General features: G+C 36.2%; 2 protein-coding genes across 9 annotated transcripts in view; one reads left to right on the plus strand and one right to left on the minus strand.

The window, feature by feature from the left end:
- Palmd (palmdelphin) overlaps positions 1-11,173 on the plus strand; it is a 62,908-nt gene extending 51,735 nt beyond the window's left edge. Inside the window, exons 4-8 of the mRNA XM_004869108.4 lie at positions 3,235-3,349; positions 3,487-3,520; positions 3,641-3,754; positions 5,535-6,632; positions 10,816-11,173. Of these exons, the coding sequence (XP_004869165.2) occupies positions 3,235-3,349; positions 3,487-3,520; positions 3,641-3,754; positions 5,535-6,632; positions 10,816-10,859 (1,405 nt within the window). The 3' untranslated portion in view covers positions 10,860-11,173. The remainder of the gene's footprint in view (positions 1-3,234; positions 3,350-3,486; positions 3,521-3,640; positions 3,755-5,534; positions 6,633-10,815) is intronic.
- Positions 11,174-21,915: 10,742 nt separating this feature from the next.
- Positions 21,916-23,771, minus strand: part of Frrs1 (ferric chelate reductase 1) — a 51,868-nt gene continuing 50,012 nt past the window's right edge. For all 8 annotated transcript variants that reach the window (XM_013067205.3, XM_087213175.1, XM_013067206.3 and 5 more), the window contains 2 exons: positions 22,832-22,893; positions 21,916-22,755 (listed from right to left, as the gene is read on the minus strand). In XM_013067205.3, the coding sequence (XP_012922659.1) occupies positions 22,663-22,755; positions 22,832-22,893 (155 nt within the window). In that variant the 3' untranslated portion in view covers positions 21,916-22,662. The remainder of the gene's footprint in view (positions 22,756-22,831; positions 22,894-23,771) is intronic.

Below are 23,771 nucleotides of genomic sequence, written 5' to 3' on the forward strand. Positions count from 1 at the left end.
GCATTTGCATGTTTCCAGTTCTTCAGGTCGCAAGCATTGGAATCACTCTTTTCATCTCTCTTTTACTGTCACCCCACATGTGATCAAGAAATCTTGGCAGCTCTTCCTTTACGTATTTCAAAATATTGTCAGAATCCAATCACTTACCCTTCTACTGCCAACTCTGCATAAAACCATTTTCATCTGAACCTCCATATTTGCCCCTCTGGTCTATTCTCATCACAACATCCAAGGGATTATTTGAATCTCAAGTCATGGGATGTTTCTTTTTTTCTCAAATTCCCAATGGCTCCCCAAAGGCCTTACCTTGCACAAGGTCTTACGGGATCTGGTTGCCTGCCAACGCAGGTCACTTCTTCCCATGTGCCTCCTTACTCCAAGCTTTATAACTATTCTTCGCTCTCTGCCACACTCTCCCACTGAAACTCTCATGTGTCCCACCCTCATTTCTTTTCTCAGATGAGATTTTGTCAGCAAGAACTTCCCTGACCATGTTATGTACCCCTTATCCTGAAGTTCATAGCCCTTATTCTGCTTTTTCCTTGGATAATATTTCTCATAAAGAATGACATGTGTAATATATATGCAATTATATGTGTAATACATTTGTTTATTGTGCATAAATAGGTAAGTAGATGTGTGCGTATGCATACACACACATATATGTATGTATATGTAACACACACTTTTTTGGTTTTTTTATTAATGTAGGGGTTAGCAAACTATGTCCCAGGACCAAATCTAACCCTGCCCTGTATTTCTACAGACACAAAATAAAAACAAATAAAAATGATTTTTTGTATGCTATCTATGATACATACATAATATATACAATTTTTATAACATATATAATTTTTGTGCAGAGATGGGACTTGAACCCAGGGCCTTCACATCGAGCTCCATGCCCAGCCTTTTTTTTTTTTTTTTTAGGTTTTCACTAAGTCACTAAATTATCCAGGCTAGGCTCCAATTTGTGATCCTCCTTCCTCAGATTTCCAGAGTGCTGAGATTACAGCCATGCACCACCACACCCAGCTGGTTTTTATATTATTGAAGGATTATAAAACAAAAAGAAGGGAGAAAAAAATAAATGAAGGCATATGCAACTGAAATCATATGTGGATTGCAAAGCCTAAAATGTTTTGTATCTGGCCTTTTACAGAAAAAGTTTCCAGTCCCTGAATTAGTGTGTGGTCTCCTCCTAAAATATAAACCACTTGAGGGGCCAGGGATTTAGCTCAGTGGTTTCACCGCCTGCTGCACAAGCGCAAGGACCCGAGTTCGATCCCCAGTACCAAAAAAAAATATATATATATATATAAACCCCTTGAGGACAGAGTCTTTGTCATAAACTTGCACATAGAATAGTTTCTGGTAAAAGTAGATACTAAAACATTTTTAAATGGATGAATGAATAAATGAAAATAATGAGTCTTGGTGAAGTCTAAAGATTTAGGGTCACATGGGAAAATAGCAGATGAACTAGAATTCAGTCCTTGGTCTCCCTTATTCCATAGATGGGTCCTGAGGTCCAAGGGCCATTTGCAGCAATGATTTGAATCCTCCTTGTTTTCTACCAAAAGAGTTCCCATTTTTGACTGCCTATAACATGCATATTAGGAAGTGAGACAGGGGATGAAAGGAAACAAAATGTGTTTCAGAAAACTTGAAAAATTATTCCATAATTTAGACCAACCATATTTTATGTGTTTTCATATACATTATCTCTCCTTAATTTCACCAAATGTCTATATAAAGCAGGACAAGTGCTATTATTCTCATTGAACAAATATCAAAATTGAGTTTCAGTAATGCTGAAAGAACTAACTGTCATAAGTAGTGAGTGACAGAGACAATAGTATCCTGATCTATCACATTTAATACAAAGTTTTCCACTCTACCAGACTGGACCAACATATATCCCGACAATTCTGCTGATAAGTAAATGTGCCTCTGCAGACATGGAGGAAGTTTAGTAGAATGGCAGTCACACCTCAATAACTTCTAAGAAACAAGAGGTACTACATTCCACTCAGAGTTGTGTGACATGCAAGGAAATCTGCTCACCTACAAATGGTCACCGACTACTGTAACAGCCAAAGGCAACCTCAAAGTCAAAACTTCAATGCTGAAGCAAACGAGTAAGAGAAAGGCCACATAGATCACATCTTGGGCTTTCGTTGTTTTGACAATGGTACAGGATTTTGGAACTGCCAGGCCCATGTCCATTTCAAGAACGCAGCCAAGAAAACTGACAATTATGTTAGCTGACACGAATATCCACAGCTGTCATCTCTTGAACCAGCTGCTGTATGTAATCAGCCATCCTCTGAGGCAGCTGACTTTAGAGCTTAGTGTATTTGGCTGAGACACTATGTGTCTTTGGTGACTGCCAGCCTTAGTAACTGTATGACTGCCAGTGGCTGTTTTTATATAGGATAAAGGTCGTGATGATGCCCCCTGCAGTTCACAACAATCTGACATTTTGCTATATGCCCCTCAAGACACTACCTCAGAATGTTGCAACAGTCCAAGTACATATGTATCTGTTTGTCTCTATAATTCCCCTCTACTTTATCAGGACATGTATGCCCATTTTCTTCCCAGAAAATATAGTCTCTATAAACAACAGCAATTGAGGCTGTTGTACTACATTTTTCCCATTTTCCTTCTTTTCACGTGACTCACTAGAACATGGCAAAACTCTTAGGAAACTTAAAACAGTCTCATTTTTGATGTTAGGATATGCAAGGATTTTACATATGAAATTACTATGATTATAAAATCAAGTTTAGCAGTTATACTATTTTCCCAAATAATTTATATGGAGATGAGTAAGAAAAATTGATGAACTACATAACTACAAATGTATCATCTCTTTTGGTTCAACTTTAAACTTAAATCTCTTTATAAAACAAATTGCTCTATTTCATTTGGAAGTAACATTAATAATTGCAGTGAAGAAAATAGGGCAAAGGAAATCCTTTATCTAAGTCCCCCCACCCCCCAAAAACAGACTCGGATTGAAAATTATTCAGTGTTAAATAGTTTCTGTACCTTGAGAGTGATAAATGAATTAAAGTGTGATGGTAAGTATGACACTATGTTCTTAGAAGGGGCCTGGCTACTTGCATGCAATAGTCCAAGGAAAGTTCATAAACAGGGAAGATATGTTTGAGAAGCCTGCGTGGTGACTGTGTTAAGCAATACAAAGTATATCTTTTTTGTTGTTAGGCTTGAGAAAGAGATCCAAGATCTTGAAAAAGTTGAACTGGAAATCTCAACCAATGAAGAGGCAATTTTAAAGAAACTAAAATCAATTGAGAGGACAACAGAAGATATAATAAGAGTGAGTATGAACTAATTTTTAAACCATAATTTCCTGCCAAATTAATCCACAAATACTCTGTAATTTTTCAAAGTATTGTCACATTTGGATTTTATTTTTTAAACTCAATTAATCATGGAGAATTCTTTTTTTTATAGTCTGTGAAGGAAGAAAAGGAAGAAACATCAAGAGGTATGTTTCTGAGAAGCCAAATTTCATGTTTAACTAAGAGATTTTTATAAACCCACTGAAATTTTTCCTATTGTTAAAAATATGTCCTTAACATATTTTGAATTTATGTCAATTTTACAGAGTCCATTGAGGATATCTATGCTAACATCCCTGACCTTCCAAAATATTACATACCTTCCAGATTAAGGAAGGAAAGAAATGAAGGACTGGAAGATGATGAACAAAATAGAAAAGGTATATGTGAAATCTGTGTTCAATGGCACGCTCTCAGTTTCAGAAGTCATATATTTACAACTAGCAATGACATCTTATGCTTTCAGGCTAAGCAATAGTCTATTTTACAAAGTTCTGTAAGATATATGAGTCACTTGCATTGATAGAGACAAGGGGTTCCAGTATTTATTCTATGTATTTTATTCTCCACCAACCTAGTTAAGAACAGGTAAAATAAGGATACAAGAAGCTCTTCGCAGAGAAACTTCCCTGATGAAAAATATCTCTTCCAATATATTTCATCCAGTAGATGCTCTTTTGCGTTACTAAAACCCTTCTAAAAATGAAAATATTCCCTTACTCATTCTTCAAAGCTCCTGGAAACATGAAGCTTTCCTCATGGAAATATGAGGAAATCTTTGGACTTTAGATTGGAATGAAAAGCTATTGTGCAGGTTGTGGTCATTCATTCACTCAACAAATATGTAGTCAGTATCTACTCTATGCCAAACTCAGTAAGACACATACTAGGCATTCACTAACTATATCACGTTTAGGACTGAAATGCAGAAGAATAAAGTAGATAAGTGGGACAAAGAGAGTGGGTACGAGATATTGCAGTTTTGATTGGATAGCCAAGGAAGGTCAATTCCATCAGGCAAGAGAGGCAGTATAAAATACAGTAGTGCATCAGGTCACAAACGCTTTTGTTTGCAAATAATTTGGTTTGCAAAAAAAAGCATTTGGCAAAATACTGGTTTTGTTTGCAAACTCTGTATCGGGTGACAAACACAACCGCAGCCATCTTTCCCACACAAACAGAAACACAGCCATCTTTTCCAAAATCATAGAACAAATTAAGTTCGTGAACTAAGATACCACTGCACACGAGTTATTTTTAAAGAGTGCAATAAGAGAATGCATTGCCACATTATAATTTTGCAGAATCCATTTATCTTTATCTTTAAAATCCATTTAGGGCCTGGGATTTAGCTCAGTGGTTCCGCCGCCTGCCTTGCAAGCGGGAAGTCCCGAGTTCGATCCCCAGTACCAAAAAAAAAAAAAAAAAAATCCATTTATCTTTATCGTTTCTATCCCTAGGAATCTTATCTGGGTCATAAAACAGATCTTAGCTTTCCCCAAATCAACCAGTTACTTCCAGTTACGTTGTTTCACCACAGCTGATTTTGCTTTATTTTTAGCTTTCCCTTTACTTGAGAGTGGATGTAAAAGTGGGAAGAAACATAAGGCAAAAAGAGAAGTATATGATTTTGGCCTTCTCCCTCCGCCTTTCATACCAGTTCTACACTTAAACTTTAGAACACCCCTGTAAATTTTCAAAAGGGGGCTGGTCTGTGCAAGAAAGATGTAACTTAATGAAATGCACCATCCTAGGCATTTTACCCACTCTGCCTTATCCCTCCTACCTCAAGAAGAGATAGATTCTCCCACTGAGTAATACAAGAGTGTAAATCTGCCTCATTGGATTTATTAATAGGCAAAAGTATATCTTTTGTTTCTTCTGTGAAGTTTTGCTATCTGCATTCATCAGTTTCTTTTCTCCAATCACCTTTTCTTCTCTCCTTAACATATTTCCAAAATATCACACTCTCTTACCTAAAAACCCATGATGTTACAGTGTTATTACAGTACCACACAATTAATGGAATAAAATCAGAAAAAATTTTTTAGATCTCACATAAAAGAATAAAAAACATCAAAAGGTATAAAACACCGTAAAAGCGGGCCAGTTTATAAATGAAATTTAATTAAATTAAAGATCAAATTTGTCTCTTAACAGCACTGTATGCCATGGAAATTAAAGTTGAAAAAGACTTGAAGACTGGGGAAAGTACAGTTCTGTCTTCGATACCTCTCCCATCAGATGACTTTAAAGGTACAGGAATCAAAGTTTATGATGACGGACAAAAGTCAGTGTATGCAGTAAGCTCTAATCACTGTGCAGCATACAATGGCACCGATGGCCTGGCACCAGTTGAGGTGGAGGAACTTCTAAGACAAGCCTCAGAGAGAAACTCTAAATCTCCAACTGAATATCATGAGCCTGTGTACGCCAATCCATTTTGCAGACCCACAGCCCCGCAGAGAGAAAAGGCAACCCCTGGACCAAATTTTCAAGAAAGGATAAAGATTAAAGCTAATGGACTGAGCCATGATGTAAATGACTCCATACTCAATATGGACAATGGACTTTCAGAGGAGAGGAGCATCAGAGTCAATCACATCAGCCCCATTCAGCCAATACCTCATCCCCGATCAATAACTCAACAAGCAGATGAGATGTCCCACGCCCCAAAAAAGATGATGACTCCTTGGGAAGACTCAAATGCCATTCAGGACAAATATGATGCACCCTCTCCAAAAACCAGAGTGAGCCCCAGCAAAGCAACACTTGGGAAGTCAGAACACCAGGGCTCTTCTCCCACTTGCCAAGGGGAAGAAGAAGATGTTAGATATAATATCATTCACTCATTGCCTCCTGACATGGATAATTCAAAACCTGTGACCATGATTTTCATGGGGTATCAGCAGGCAGAGGACAATGAAGAAGACAAAAAACTTCTGACGGGGTATGATGGGATCATCCACGCTGAGCTAGTTGTGATTGATGATGAGACAGAGGAGGATGAAGGAGAAGCTGAACAGCTGTCCTATCACCCCGTAGCGCCCTGTATTCAGGTTTACCAGCCACCCAAACCCACACCACTTCCTAGAAAGAGACCTGAAGTGAATCCTCATGAAAACTCAAACCATAAATCTCCCCACAAAAATTCAATATCTCTGAAAGAACAAGAAGAAAGTTTAGGTGGCCCTGCCCACCATTCTCCAATTGATGTTCCGATAGCCGGGGATGGGACTGAGGATCCATCTTTAACAGGTAATAAAAACGCCAAGGCATGCCACTGCTGTTTAGTCATGTGACAGTCTCCTTGCTGTGTTAAGGAACCTTCTTGCTTTCAGCTAATTTGACCACCTCATAAACTAATATGCCCTGAGAGTTTTTATGAATGCTGATCTGAATTATCACCACCAGAGTAATTAAGTCACTTCAAGCAATAAAGAAAGTGAAAATAAATTGTTGCCTTATCTGGATATTGCATTGATTGACCATAGTAACTTGAGATGCATCTTCTGTCATGATATGGTACTGTGTATGAATGTATTTGGGTAATTGATATGTTGGATCATCAATAATGTATCTTTTCCCACCAGAATCTGATGGAAACTACTTGTCATTGCCTGGCTGTGGTTTCAATTTTCTACATAAGTTAACAAATTGCCTTAATTTTTCAAGAAAATGCAAGGAACAAATATTATTTTTAGAGTATTTTATTACTTTGCTATATCTTGTTTCTCTATACTTCTACAGTTTTATTAACTTTATGTCCTTCATTTTTCTACATTTTTTAAAAAATAGATTGTCAGTTTATCTTACATCATCTATAACATTTAACTTTGTATATTTTTCTCCACCTTAGAATATTTACTTTTTCTATTTTCTATATATTTGCATTTCTCATTCTCTATAAAAATTTTTATGGCTAGCTAGCTATTTTAACATTGAATGAAAAATAACTTTAACACTTTTTTCTATCAAAGTGATAGGTCCTCAATTAGACTCCTTGTTATCACTTAAATATTACATTTTAGTTATCATGTATGAAAACTAAACAAAAACCTGACAAAATCAATTAGAATATCTCTGCTTACCTTAGCTCAAGATGTAAGTCAAATTACCCAGACACTCAGGCTCTGGGTGTTTGTACGGGATAGCAATTTAAAATATCACTATTTGGACAATTATCATTCAAGAGCAATAAATATCAATCACCAGCCAATTTAAAAAATAGAACCTGATAATTCTATAGAAGTATGGTAGTATCTGTAAAATTCATGATGTTTCTTTCTCAGCCAACCACAATCTCAGTCTTGAGTTGCTAATAATATAATAAAATGGACCCTCTTTTATTCTTGTAAGTAGTTAAATTGAGCATACTAATTGTAAATGTAATCATCTGAGGAATTTCTAATTTCTTGGGAAGTGTCCACTTATATAGCTTCCTCAATTAGAGTTGAGTGATGTATGTGCCCCACAATGGAAACCTGCAGATACTAGGTTCTTTTCCATTTTGAGAACGAGCTTTATTTGCTGATCAGAATTTGCATTTTTAAATTCATTTTTTAAACAACATGAAAAACTTAGGAAAGAGAAAAATACTGTTTGTGGTCAACAACAGTGACATTACCCACTATAAAACCTTCCTTTTTTAAACTTGGATACTAGCCAGCTCCTCCCAAATACACTTATTCCTTCTTCCCTAACCATGTCAACACATTTATCCCAAGAAAAATGACAGGAAGTGACTAATGTTTTCAGACAACACTTATCATGCCATTGAGCTAAAATAATGAAAACAGGAAAACCTATTCCAGACAAAGTAACAATACAAGTTTCTGTACTATCAACCCAAATATCTTATAAACAGAATGCTCCAAATTCCTTGCCTTCTATCGTGATATTGTCTTACATCCCTGTTTTCCCATTCAACACATGGATTACAAAGCTAATATGTTTGTTTAAATGAGTTTCAAATATAATCATATTGTCATATGCTCCCGGGAGCCAACCACATACATAGAACACGTAACCACCTATGCACTTCATTTTCACAAGCACAAAGTAAATTGAATTTATCACTCCATTCCCCCAACCAAAAAGTGTTTATAATATTTGAAAACTCATTATTTAAGTTAATTCCTTTGTTTTTGTCCCCTATTAAATATGAATAGTCCCGGTAGGCATAGATTGTTAAGAATTGTTAGTTTCTTCTTCCTTGAAATGAATATGCCTATCGAACTCTTATCTGAAAATCAACTTTTAATTTGGAAAACAGAAGGAAAGAGGAAGAAAGGTAGAAAAATATGGAGCCTGGGGATTCTAAAGACAAGATTTATTTAGTCAAAATTTTGAACAGGGAAAGATAGGAAAATATAGGCAATGTTGTGTCCATCTGTTACTGAAATATCACATTGTCATGTTCAAAGATATAGTTAATGCTACTCTTCCACCATTGTGGGGGCCCAGTAAGCTTTTTTTTGGCATCCCTCTACTACCCTCATCGACCACCAGCTAGACACCTGGTTTTCTTTGGTGGTTCTCACACACTTCTTTTACATCTAACTCAATTCTGTCCTCCAGAAAATCTAGCTTGAGTCTGTCAGTGGTATTTCAGAATGAAGATATGGGAAACCTCAGCTCTGGGGGATTCATGTGCTATTGGTGCTGAAATTACAATCTATATCAGCCCTAGGGAACAAGAAATATTTGTAAGCAGAAAAGCTCTCTTTCTTACCAAGTTTGGGCAGCTAAAACCATGCATCTGAATTGCTATAGGGAGAGGAGGTAGGGATCAGAGAACAGAGGTCAAAAGAAAAACTGATGGTCCAAATTTTTAACTTACTACATCTACAGGCCCTCCATTGCCAACATAGTCTGACCTCTACATCTACCTGGAACTCCTATCATTTACACTTGCTGTAGGCTTAATGAAAGGAGAGAGAGGAAAACAGACCTTAACAAACTTCTCCAAATGTCATAGTGCACAAGGTGTACCTGATTTTCAGATCTCAAAATAAGGAGTAATTGTAGAGATAAAAAGTAACTTTAAGCATGGGGCTTAACTATAGGAAAGAGAATTTTGCTCCTGCCTTCAAATAGAACTTTAAATTAGGGACCTTACTCTAGCTCTCTTTTGCCATTAGTGAGGTAGAAGTCTGTAAAAATCCAAGAGTAGAAGCTCCCTACAGCATTGCCTTCTGCCTTCTGCCTTCTGTTTACTTCCTACTGTGGAATGACAGACCTCTCTTTAGGGCTCACCATGCAACAGTTCCCAGCAAGAGACTGTCCTGCTTACTACAGAGCAAAGGAAATCCTCTCAGCTGGTCCTGAATGCAGATAAATATTTTGACCCTGCCCCTGGAAATGATCATTCTTCCTAAAGCTTCAAGTGAAATAATGCTTTTTAACATCATTGAAATTAAAATATCTCATATAAGTAAAGTGACAATAACAATGATCGTGTACTTGTTACAATAGTGGATCCCCATTCCTTCTCATATTTGTACAAAAGAGCTTCTTAGAGAGAGGGTTATTTCCGCTGATAACAAATAACTAACATATGGCATAGAAATGAGAAAACATGGCTTCCCTGTTATTGTTTCATTAAACAAACTTGTGAGATGAGCTAAATAGCTGGTTCTTGAGCCACATTACACATGAATGTAATATTACATCATTAATATTATCATTAGATCAGTGCCTTGAAAGCAGCTCTAAATTTTTGAAATATGACTAAGACAGTCTGAAGTCATAAATATTAAGGCATGATACCAAAATACCAAAGGAGTATTATAAATTCTAAATCTACATTTTAAAAAATACTTTCTCTATACAATGTATAATTAATAATAGAATATACTCAAAAAGGAAATATTTGCCACTTGTATCGTGACAAAAACAATATACATTCAGTCCAGCTCTTAATTAGTAGCTGACATTGTTTCATACATAAAGAAATTTGTTTTTGTCACTGTATATCCAAAGGCCAAACCTCCTTTGGAAAACTAAGTTTAATGAGCTAAAAAATAACCTATTCGTGAATATAATTTACTTGTCAACATCTTTTCTTTTTCGGCAGTACATTCCTTTAGCTCAGAAATCTATACAAAACACAGTTATTGACCTATAGGAATGTGTATCTATGGCTAAAAGTGAAAATATGCACTAATCCTATAACTATGCCAATTGTACCGTGCTTGCTCTACCACTTTTTCTAATCTTTATAGAATAGGTTCCTTCTAGTTCTGAACCTGCTTCTGCCCTAAGTTAACCATAGCTTATTATTTCTACTTTTTGTGCTACTAAAACAATGCTCACATTGTTGGATAAAACCATCTGAGGTATGTTCTAAACTTTCCTGCATTTTATGAAATGGTCATTTAGAGTAAAAATTGAGGCTCTTTTTCATAATTCTCTCTATTTTTTTTTCTTTAATTTGCAGCTCTAAGGATGAGAATGGCAAAGCTTGGGAAAAAAGTGATCTGAGAGCTGTGTTACCTATGTAAAAATTCTTCGGAGAAAAAACTAAGAAACATCTGCAAATTTCTCTTCTGGATATTTTTGTTTCTTTTTCTTGGAATCTAAAAAACTATAATCATACCAATATTAAGTCATGTGAATAAATAGTAGTCATTATCTGTGAAAAAAATTCCAAAAACTGGGGAAAACCAAATCCAAAACTTTTCCAGTTATTTGATATGATTCATTGGAGGGGGGAAACCAGCATATTTTTATTGTATTGATACCAAAGCATTTCTAATAAGAACTTGTTACATTTAAGAATAAAGTTATTTAAAATATCCTGCCTATATTACATTAACTGTCATTCAAACATTGTTATTACAAAGATTGAAGGATCATAGGATGTTTTTACACTTCATCACTGAAATACTCATCTTCAACTCTGACAAGTAAATGTATCAGACAAAAATCAATAATGCCAGAAGACAGCTACACTGTCTTGCTAAGGACCAATTCTGTTGGTTTGGGAGACACTTCAAGCCCTTGCACACACTGAAGAAGTACATGCAGTAATTGTCCTCAGACTTTGAGAATAGGTATAGATTACCTCAACAATGCCCACAACTTTGCAGATGGTATCTGACACATTCATTCTTGTTACATCCTTCCCTTCACATAGGGTGCAAAGTGAACCCCATGGTGCAATGGCTGACTGTGCTGGTAAAGGACTTCCCATCTTCTCAAAGAGCACATCGCTGGTCTAATGTTTGGCCAATTCTTATGAATGAGTCAGAACATTAATATTAAAACTAATGAGAACATGTACTATATAGTATATCATTCCTAAGTATTCTTGCTGAGATGTTAAATCTTAATTTGAAGAATACTCCCATAACAATAAATTCTCCCTTACAATGCTTAATTATACTATCCATTATCCAGCACCCTCAAGACATCACTGAGTCTGAAGTTAATTCTTTTTCTTCAAGGCTTCCAAAGAAATTATAAAAAGCAGCCAACTTAACAAGACATGTCAGTAGATGGCAATACCTATGCCCCACATAGGTCAAGTTCAAAGCTACCACACAACCCAAGTTTTCCCTTTCACCTGTGTGTCACCTCAATTCAGTACCAGTAGGCATCTTAGTAAATGTAGTAGTACAGGCTGCCAAAGGTTGTCACCATCTCTACTTATCCAGCCCTAATTGCCATCTGATCAGTGAGTGACAACTCAGTTTCAGAATCCCACCCTGAATGTCTGCTTTTTAGGGCTAATGGTGGTTTTAATGAGAGGCACAGCCTGAAATTAGGACATGGGTACTTATTTGAGAAGTAATCCTAGGCAGAAAGAAAAGCACAGGAAAGAATGACCAATTTAATGGTTCACAATTAAAGTTAATGCTCTAGGTAAGAGGGACTTTTTTCCACCATGCTCTCTAGAGTGTACAGAAAGCACCTAAAATTGTCTTTCTGAAGGGGAAGATGCTGGGGCACTTATCCACCAGCTCTGGTCCTTCACTGAGGATCATACCTGCAAGCATAAACTCCTCCCCACTTCCAGGTTGCACTTCCATGAGGATCACATGTTTCTTAGGATTGACCCACAGTGAAAAGAAAAAAGTACAGAGGTACCTCTGGAGAGATGGTGTCAGTGTATATTGGACTTACTCACAACTGTCCACTACGGAAATGGACCAGGAGGCTATGACACAGGTACCAATGGCATCTGCCACACTCACTGTACAAACTTGGGCAACCAACAACTTACTTGAGTCTCTCAGAGTTGTCTGAGGATTCAATTTGCCAGTGAATGAAAAGCACCAAGTGTCTCATCCATCATCAAGTTTAGCTAAGACATCACACATTAAGGCTGACACCATTACATCCTTCATCTCATCCTTGATGTTTTGTTCCTTGTAGTGCTTATGCTTAGGTCAGTGAGCCATTTTGAGTTAAGTGGAGTAAGACAAGTGAAGCAAAAGTTCAGGGAAAAGTAAGGGTAGTAATAGTAACAGGTAATGCCAATACCACACTTAACCTGTAGCTTTGTTGATGCTGTAGCTTTATAATAAGTGTCGGAATTAAGAAGGGGCCAGGTCTTCCAACTTTATCTTCTTCATCTTGTTTTTTTAATAGATTTTAAAGCTAATTTTAGATTAACAGAAAAATGAAGAGGACAGAACAAAGTTAATACAAGCCTCACACCTAGTTTCCTCTATTATTAATCCCTTACATTAGCATGATACATGTTACAATTAATGAATCAGTGGTAACACACTACTATTAACCAAAGTTTATCGTTTGTTCAGATTACCTTAATGTCCTTTTTATGCTCCAGGATCCCACTGAGAAAACTGCATTATTTTTAGTTGTCCTGTCTCCTTACATGGATGTTACCATTTTCAGGATTTCCTTATTTTTGATGACTCTACCAGTTTTCAAAATTATTGACCAAGTACTTTGTAGGATGTCCCTCTGTTGCATATTTTCTGGTGTTCTTCTCGTGGTTATATTGGGGTTATGGGTTTTGAGGAAGAAGACTACAGAGGTAAAATGTCATTTCATTAAATCATCATATCGAGCACATTTTCAACATGATGCATCACTGTTGATGTTGACTTTGATCACCAGACTGAAGGACTGTTTGTCATGGCACTGTAAAGTTCCTCTTTTCTCCTTTCTATACAGTACTCTGGAGAGATGACTCTGCACAGTATGACTCTGTAGTCATACTCAAGGACTACAGAATTAGGCTCCCTATCCTTGAGGGCAGAAAATCTACATGTTTACTTAAAATTCTTCTGCACAGATTTGTCTGTTCTCCCTTATTTATTTTTCTCAGCCATTTATTTAAATCAGTATAAACCCACAGATACTTACTTTATACTTGAGCTATGATCCAACACAATTTGCTATTCAAATTGCTCAACCTCTCACCACTGAAAGCTTCCAGTTGGCTTCTGTGCCTTTGACACATATCCGTGTTATGGTTTGGGTCTTAAAGGTTCCCCAAAGACAATGTGTTGGAGAGCTGGTCCCAGGCGATGTGGGACCTGTAGGAGGTAGGACCTAGTGAAGACAGTGAGGTCACTAGGGATGTGCCCTTGAAGGGGTTGTTGGAGCCCCAAGCCCTTGCTCTCGCTCTGTTTCCAGCTGCCATGAGGTGAACAGATCTCCTCCAGCCTGTGGTCCTGCTGTCGTGGTGGACTGCACCACCACAGGCCCAAAGCAACAAGACCAAGCGACCATGGACTGAAACCTCTAAAGCCATGAGCCGAAATAAAGCCTTTCTTTTTATTTCTTTTCTTTTTTGTTTTGTTTTGCCTCCCGAGTGCTGGGATTACAGCATGTGCCACCACACCACACAATCTTTCCTTCAAGTTAATTTTCCCAGGCATTTTGTCACAGCAAGAGAATACAGACAAATACAACCCACAAATATTTTTGCTTTGCTTTTTCTTTACTTTCTCACACTACACAACTACCCAGCCTCATCCTGTATCTTTCCTGCCTCATCCTAGAATCAGCAATTTGTCCAAGGGTCTCTGATTCACTTTATTAGAAAATGGTATAAAAACCTGTTAACACCCTTACAAAATATTTCTAAATATCTTGAATAATGTGGGCTAATACATGTATCCGTGGGATCTGGAGCACTGTCTTCTTTTATTCCTGAAATTTGTAATTTGGGTCTTCTCTCTTTTGTTCTTGATCAACTAACTAAAGGTTTACAGATTTTATTGATTTCTTTTAATAATCATTAACTTTTGTTTCAGTGATTTTGACCTATAATTTGTCCATTTTTTAATTATTAATTTCTGCTTTCTTGTAATTCTATTTCCCTTAGGTTTAACTCACATTTTCTTTCTTCCTTCTTTTCTTTTTTTCTTCCAGTAGAAATTTAAGATTTTATGATGAATGACATTATATTGTATACCTAAAATGTACCAATGATTAGAATGAATAATCGACAACGCAAAATAGGAAGAAAAGGTCCAAAGGGGTAGGGGTAGTGGGAGGGGCAGGGGAAAGGAAAGAAGGGAAAGGAAAAATGCTGAGAAATGGAAAAAATGGAAATAAAGTCTTTGTAAATAGGGAGGGGTGGAGGGCGTGAAGGGAGGGCTAGGAATGGGGAAAAAATAAGAACCAAGATGCATCATGTAAAGGTACAAATTCCCAATGAGAAATGTAAATGTATTGTATACCTAAAATGTACCAATAAAAGAATTTAACAAAAAAAGAAAGAAAGAAATTTAAGATTGTAGATTTTAAGACTTTCTTTTCTATTTATAAAAATGGCATTACATTTTCCTCTAAGCAAGCATTATTCAAAAGAACCGTCAGGCCAGGTGTGTATGACCTGTAACTCCAGCACTCTGGAGGCTGAGACAGGATAATCACCACAAGTGCAAGGACAGCCTGAACTACATAGCAAGACCCTGTCTCAAAAAAAATGTTTTTAATTCAACAATGACGGAAATGTTTCTTTTGTCCTACCTGGTACAGTAGCCGTTAGTAACATGTGACTATTGAACACTTGAATATGACTAAAGAACTGAATTCTTTTCACATTTAAATTTAAACAGCTACATATGGCTACTGGATACTCTATTTGACAAAATAACTCCAAACACTGTTTTACTGTATATCGTGCTTTGCATGTTTTATTTTCATTTTATTACTGATGAAACTTTTCTAATTTCTCTTATATATGATTTAATTTCTAAATGTTTAGAGAGTTCTGAGGTAACTTCTGGATACTGATTTTTCAATTTAACATGTTATTAAAAATATATTCTATAATTTCTATATACATATGTAAATACATTGAGACTTCTATGAACATGACACAAATTTGCTAGGTCTGTGCACTCGGAAAGAATGTGTAATGCTTACTTTTTCTTGTTACTGGGTCATGCTTACCAGGCAGGCACTGAATGGCTGAGCTATATCCCCAGCCCTAATCCTTAATTATTATGTATAGTGTGAATATTAGGCAAGCGAAGACGTTGATACTGCGATTCATACTTCTATGCCTACTGATGTTTTTCTAATTCTTCTATCAATTGCCTAGAAAGGAAGGTTGAACTCTCCAGCAGTTGTGGAAATGTCTACTCCTCCCTTTAATTTTTAAAAGTCCTTATTAATTGTTCAATAGTATGTACAATATTTACAGAACTGAAAAGCCATCACCCAGCTTGTGGTCTTTTGTAGCTGGCTTCTTTCAGTTAGCATAGTATTTTCAAGATTCATCCATATCACAGCACGTATGAGCCCTTGATTTCTTTTTATTGCTAAATGGTATTTAGCAATAAATGTGCAAATAAGTGTAATAAATGTCTAAATAAGTGTAAGCAATAAATGTGTAAATAAGTGTATGGATATAAACTTTGTTTACCTATTCATAAGCAGAAAGACATTTGTGAAGTTTCTGCTTTTTTGCTATTATGATGTTATGAACATTCCTAAACTCGCTTTTTGTAGATAATTTTTTTTAGCAATTTTTTTTCATTCCTTATATACCTGAAAATAAAATTCCTGGGCCATGTAATAACTCTGTTTAACATTTTGAGGAACTGCTAAAATATTTTTCAAAATAATTGTCCCATTTTATATTCTTACCGGCCATGTATGAAAGTTCCAAATTCTATACATCTTTGCTTACATTTGTTATTACCTGTCTTTTTAATAGTCATTCCAGTGGGTATACATAGTACCTCATTATGGATTTGCATGATTCTAAGAAATAATAATGTTGAGCACCTTTCAATAACATAACAATGTTATTGCCCATTGATAAATCTTTAGAGATATGTCTAGCCAAACCAATTGCCCATTTTTTTGTGTATTGTCTTCTATGTTGTAAAAATTCCTTATATATCTTGGATTTTAATGTCTTATACAATTTGCAAGAATCTCCCAGGCTGTGGGATATTTTCACATCATGATAGTGTCATTTAGAACACAAAAGCTTTTAATTATGATGAGATTGATATATTAGGTTTTTTTCCTTTTATTGATATGCTTTTGGTGTTATGTCTAAGGCTTAACTTTAAATTGGGAAAATTTAGTCACATTTTCTTCTAAGAGTTGTTTCTTATGTTAAGGTCTATGATCAATTTGTGTCTTTAGTGTGAGATAGAGGTCGAAATTCATTCTTTTCCATTAGGCTAATGTCTAAGCACATTTGTTGAAAAGGTCATTCTTTCCTCCTTTGAATTGCCTTGGCACCTCGTCAAAACTAAATTGATAATAAATGTGAGTGTTTACTTCTGAAAACACATTCTATTCAACTGATCCATATGATCCTTTTTGCCAGTATTGTGCTGCCTTGATATTGTGCAGCTGTATATGTTTTAACACTGGGAAGTATATCTTCTATAATTCTGTCCTTGATTGAGGTTGTTCTGCCTATTCTGGATCCTTTGCATTTCCATATAAAGTCTAGAATCAGTTTATCAATTTGTGCAAAAAGAGCCAGTTGGGATTTTCAAAGAGATTTTGTTGACTCTGTAGATCAATGCAATTTGGGAAACATTGCCTTATTCATGTTATTATAGTCACTATTCCTCATCACTGAGATGCAATGCCAAACACTCACAAATTAAAGCAAGAGAGGTTTATTTTGGACCACATTTTCAGTCCAAGGTCAGCTGGCTCTAAGACAGAAAGGGCATGGTGGAAGGGTCTGGCACAAAGAAAAGCTGCTCAAATCATGGCACCCAGGATGCTGAGTGAAAATGGAGAAACTAGGGAGAGAGATATATCCTTCTAGACCACGCACCCAATGATCTGCCTCCTGCAACCAGGCCCCCCCTCAGCTTTGAAGCCGTCAGATGACCAATCCACTAGTGAGTATAGTGTCCCATAATCCAATCACCTTCCAAACACATGAGATTTTGAGGGGACATTTCAGATCCAAGCCATAACATATGTCTTCTGACCATAAACATGAGACTTTTTTCTGGAGAAGAGCTGGTTTGGTCGGATCTTACTCAGACGTTACTAGACATGGAAGTTGTTATTTAGAATGTATTGTTTTGAGAAATTCTTATCCAAAGAGTTTGATTACCATATATCGGTGTATGACTGAAAATCAAAAAAATTGTTTGGGTCCTCACAGGTAAACTAAAGCACAGTACAATTTCTTTTACGTGCAAGCTATCTATGAAAAAGATATACTTCTTAGTATATGCACTAGGACCCTTATCTCCTCAAATTCAGGAGACCAGGCAAAGATACAATTACATTCACTTCTTTGATAACAAAATAAGAAATTAAGTTTATATCAAGTTTATGGACAGTAAAACACCCAGATCTTTTTACCCAAAGGTGTTAGGGTTTCAACCTGGAATGTCCCCCAAAGTCTTGTGTGTTCAGAGGTGGGGCTTCTGGAAGGGGATCAGCAGCTGAGTGCTATTAGGAGGTGGGGACTAATTAGAGGTGGGTCACTGGCGGTGTGGCCTGGAAGGCTGAATCTCCCTTCCCAGCTCCTCCTTGCTCTCTCTGCTTTTTGGCCACCATGACATGAGCAGCTTTCCTCGGCCTACACCCTGTTACCATGCTGTTTCTGCCTTAGAGCCAGTTGACAATGGATTGAACACGTGACCCAAAATAAAGCTCTCCTCCTTTAAGTTGTAGGTGTGAGCTATTGTGTGTGGGTGATGAGAAAGAGGCCAAGGTACTTTCCAAGAACAATAATATCACAAATATTCTTTTTCCTGAGGTAACATTCTCATAACATAATTTTCATCAGCCCAGTTACTTCCCGTTATTTCCTTCCTTGGCTCTCTACCCCAGGCCCTGGCAACCATCAGTCTGCTTTCTCTATGTGTTACTTATCCTGAATATTTCATATAAATGAAATCAAACAACATGTAAACTTTGTGCCTGATTTCTTTTACTTAGCATAGTAGCTTGGAGGTTCATCTACATTATAACATGTATCAGTACTTTACTCCTTTTTATGGCTGAATAATGTTCCATTGTATGTATATATCACAATCCATTCATCCTTATGGGGATGCATATGGAGTTGTTTCCCTCCTTTGGCTATCATAAATAGTGCTATTATAGACATTTTCCCACTTTTTATTATTTATTACCTTTTTACCATTTTAACAATGTTTCAGTGTACAGTTCTGTGCATAAAGTATATTCACAGTATTGTACTCATTACCACTACCTGTCTCCAAAACTATTCAACAACCTAAACACAAACAACACCCATGCCCTGGGTCCACCCACCTCCCTCCCCTGGAAAACACCATGCTACTTTCCATCTCTACATATTTGACTACTCTAGGTACCACACAAAATGCAGTCATACAACAGTCGTCCTTTTTTGTCTGGCTTATTTTATTTAACACAATGTTTTCAAGATGAACGTCAAATATTTTTATATAGCAAAAACTATACACTTTATATGCAAAAACAATACTATAAGAAAATAGCAGAGACACTGTCATCAACATGTACAAAACAAGCCCCGTTGGCTGGCATCACTTTTTTCCATCCTCACCATTGCTCAGTGAGATGGGTCACACAGACAGAGTGGAGCTCACAGAAGGTAAGTGGTTCGGTCATGGACGTGCAGCTTGTAACTCAACCAGCAAAAGTAGATCCTTCCGACTCCCAACTCCCAGTCCTTTTCAATTTACAGGATGACCTGCGTCCTATCCCACCAGCACCATACTTATAGGAAGGTGAGGGAAAGGAAACCCAGGTTGGAAAGAGAGTCAAGGAAGGCTCCAAAGAGAAGAAAGACCTTGGGCTAAAACTTGATAAGCCAGGTTCTGCTAGGGAGAGAACAGAAATGGCATTCCAGGCAGGTGACCATCAGGGACACGGCCACATAGATGAGCCTGTCAGGAAATGGATAAGGAAGAAAGCAGAACATCAACAAAAACAGTGAGTAACCTAATTTAGTTTGAAGGAAATTAGGAGAACCTTTCATTCCCATCTATAATGGATTAACTTAAACAAGGGCCTTTGTTCTCCTGGCCGGTACTTCAACAGTCACAGATAAACAAAATTTCAGCCAAGAGCTACATGTGCCCCTAATACTTCCTAGTTGATATCTGCTGTATTTGTCTTTCCCAGTCCTACACTGGGGCTGGATGTAGAAAGGATGAGACATCACTTGACACACATCACAGCCTAAAATCCTGAAGAAACCAAGTATGCACTAGAGTGAATTTGATTCACTTATTTGATAATTCATGCTCTATACCACCTATGCCCTTAAGATTGATTTCCACAGAACTAAAGATAATAAAAACAAAAAGTCTCAATTATGAATACTACCCTAACCACAATTTTCTAGAATTAATTTCATTTTTTTCCTGAAAAACATGCTGATCTTTATTTTACAGACCATTGTTTCTTTAAGAAAATTTACGATTTTGCTCACTGTTTTGAGCAGTGTTGCTAAGATATAAAAGCGTTATGCTTAACAATCACTCCTAATGAAAGAAATCATTTTTCAAACTATGCAGATTGTTTATTAGACAAATAAAAAACTGAGAGGAGTAAAGAATAAGTATTTGAAATCTGTCAGTACCAACCACCCATAAGCAGAAAAGTCTTAACTTGGTGCTACTGGAAAGATTAGATTCTTACCAAAAAAGAAACAGATAATAACACAAATCTTTCTTTTTAATGAACTATGATAAGCTAGTAGTATAAACAAGGGTATGCATATATCCCTCTAATATGATGATTTTATCTCTTTGGGGAAGATACCTAGAAGGGGAATAGTTGGCTCAATAGAATTTCTATTTTAGTTTTTTGAGGAATCTCCACACTGATTTCCACAGTACCAGTTTAGAATCAGTGGTACCAGTTTAGAATCTTTGATTTATGTTTTTTATTCTAAGTAGCTACTTTGAAGATAATGATACACAGTGCAATAACTATTATTCTCATATGATTTTGAAATTTTTTTCATACAATAAAAATATTTTTTAAAAAGGTGAAGTGACAACTATTTCTTTTGACAACTCTGTATGTCAGCTGGGATAGTTATCAGAATAGTGCCAACATATGAATCAGTGAAAAAGAAAAAGTTATGATTTTTGGCCTCAGCTCTAGAAGCCCAGCAAACTCCTACCAAACACAAGCTAGGGTCATCTTTCCCTTAAATTTTTCCTTGTCAGATATAGAATACAATTTATAAAGAGAAATTTGTTAGCCGTTAAGCCCATTACAACAAAAAACATAAGGAAAATATTTTACTATAATATTTAATTTGCTATCCTAATTTTTTTTAAATATAGACATTTTCAGAGGGTCTGATTATAAGTAGTGTAGCACCTATAGAATAAGAACACAGAAAGTTCTTATCTAAACCCTAAAATACTCGTGCTAACCATCTACATAACGAATAAAAACAAAACTTCGGGCCGGGGATTTAGCTCACTGGTTTCGCCACCTGCAGCGCAAGCACAAGGACTCAAGTTCAATCCCCAGCACTGAAGCCACTTCTTACAGACAGAAATTAGGTTCTTAGGCCAAGCCAAAACATAACATAATCAGAAAGAAGAGCTAAAGAATTAAAGTCTGATCTCTAAACTTTCTATTTTAAAGATGTACTATTTTGCCTAAGATAATTATGTTCATTTGCTACAGGATATGTAAAGGAATGTAAAGGGAACTAGCAAACAATTGTTATTTTTTTAAAAACACAAAAATTAAACTAAAAAATAATAACACTTGTTCCTAATTCGAATTTCAACACCCATAACTGCAAACCAAAAAAAAAAAAATGCAGAAATATTTCAAATACAGATTAAGACAAGCTGGAAGAATGTAATGAAAATGCCATCCCCTGATTTTTAAGTACTAAAAGTGAATCACAGCACAGGAAAACAGGAAGCAAGGAAAAATTCAGTATTACAGTGCCATCCACTGGCTAGAGGTCCTCATAACAAATGAAACAGCCATAAAAACAGAAGATAAAATTATTGAAATAAAGAAAATAACACTGACTCTGCTGATTCATTAAACCATTAGGAACTTCTTACAAAACAAAATCACTCATATGATTTTATGTCAACAAGGAAAGAGAACATCTATTACATATGAGCTCAAGGGTGAGTTTTATTAATTTTGAAATACAATGTCTAAAATGCTATAAGAATTAAATCTTACAGTCAAAACAATTAACATATATGCCATTTTGGCTCTGTAGCTAAATAAATAAATAAGATCTTTAAGCAAAAAATACCTACTTGCATTTCACTACTAACAAAGAAATTATAATACTAATAATATATAAATGTTAATGAAATCTACATTGGGGTCAATCCCACCTCTACCTTTAACAAAAGAAGTATTGATATACAGAGCAAATAAAATGTCCCAGAAACATAGTTTCTTTAAAAGAAATCCAAAGACCACTCAGATATATTAGTAAAAATAAACATTTCTTTAGAGTACCATAGCAGCTTTGTAGTCCAAAATATTTTACCTTAATACAATTGCCTTGGAACAGTATCTGTTTTGTTTGTCCAGATCATTCCTGTTTATTCTTTTAAATGCTAACATTCTTAAAATCTTGGCATGGAATATTTGACGTTATTTCTCCTCAAGCACAACATTGCCTTTAAGATGCAGGATTATACACAGGGTTTCACATCAGTTTATGGTCTATATGACCCCACTGAATTTTATCTGTAAAGACTAGACATCAGAATTCCTCTGTAAACACAAACTTGGTCTTCCAAACTGGAATTCATGAACATACTCCAGACAATTAGTAAAAGCTTCAAGTTTATTTGATTTGATGATAATTATCACCAGGACCACAAAAATAGTCTTTACTTGTTCATACGTGGCTGATCGCAGATAAGAATATGATAAGAAAAGTCACATTCCCACAAACATAAACTGCCAACACCGTCTTTTTAAAAGTATGGCCCTGAAAGAAAAATTGAGATATAAAACAAAGTACCAAGATTAAGATTGTGTCAATAAGTTAGAAAACAAAGACTTACCTCTGCTTCAGATACAGTGAATGACTGAAGGATCTGAATTCTATCATCATCCAATATTTCGACTGTCAAGAACAACATAAATTTGTCAGGACAGTGTTAGGTAGGTAAACTTTCAAAAAATAAAATAAAACCTGATTCCAATTGTTCACCAGTTCCAGGGGGTAAGCTCTCCATTTCAAACTACAAAATGTCACAAACCTTCTGAATATTTAAGGCTTTCACAAACTGAGACAAGTTGACCATGCACACATTTGTTAAAGGACTTGTAAAAAGCTCTCTTCTAGGAAATAAACACCGTGCCAAAATCTTAGCACTCAAAGCTTTTGAAAAATTTTACTTTCTTAATTAACAAGTAAAATTGTATATACTTATGGTATACCACATGATGTTCTCATATATGTGTACACTGTGGAATGACTAGAGCAAGCCAATTAACACATAACAATTCAAGTTTTAAGTGCACATGTGTTTTAAACAGTAAGCCATAATACAGTGGTCACTAGAAGTCCCGTGTATATAACCCTGCTAAGAACCAAAAGTGGCAGACAGATATTTACTATTGGCTCCTAAGAGGCCCGGGCTCCTAGATTCACAACATGAACAATAAAGAGTTTTTGTTTTTAGAAGGTCACTAATGTCAGGGGCTGACAATGAGATGGGACACAGAAGACATTGCGCCTAAAATCTACTAAGTTCTTCACCTATGGCTATAGATAACTTGACTGCCTAGCAGTAAGGCCAAACCAGATCTAACCACTAGACAACCCTGGCAAAGTGGGTCCTACCTAACTACATGTTTATGGACACTGCACTCTAAGGAAGAGCATACCATAAGTTTGTCAAACCTGGCTGCACCTCTGCCCCACACTGACTCAGCTCTCCTATTTCTCCATCTCAGGTTCCCTCAGTATCAGGCACTGGAGTTCCCGGTGTGTGCTGG

The sequence above is a fragment of the Heterocephalus glaber genome, unplaced genomic scaffold (assembly GCF_053883595.1).
Source record: "Heterocephalus glaber isolate CG9 unplaced genomic scaffold, H.glaber_assembly_v1.0 deba00001442, whole genome shotgun sequence".
Classification (NCBI taxonomy): Eukaryota; Metazoa; Chordata; class Mammalia; order Rodentia; family Bathyergidae; genus Heterocephalus; species Heterocephalus glaber.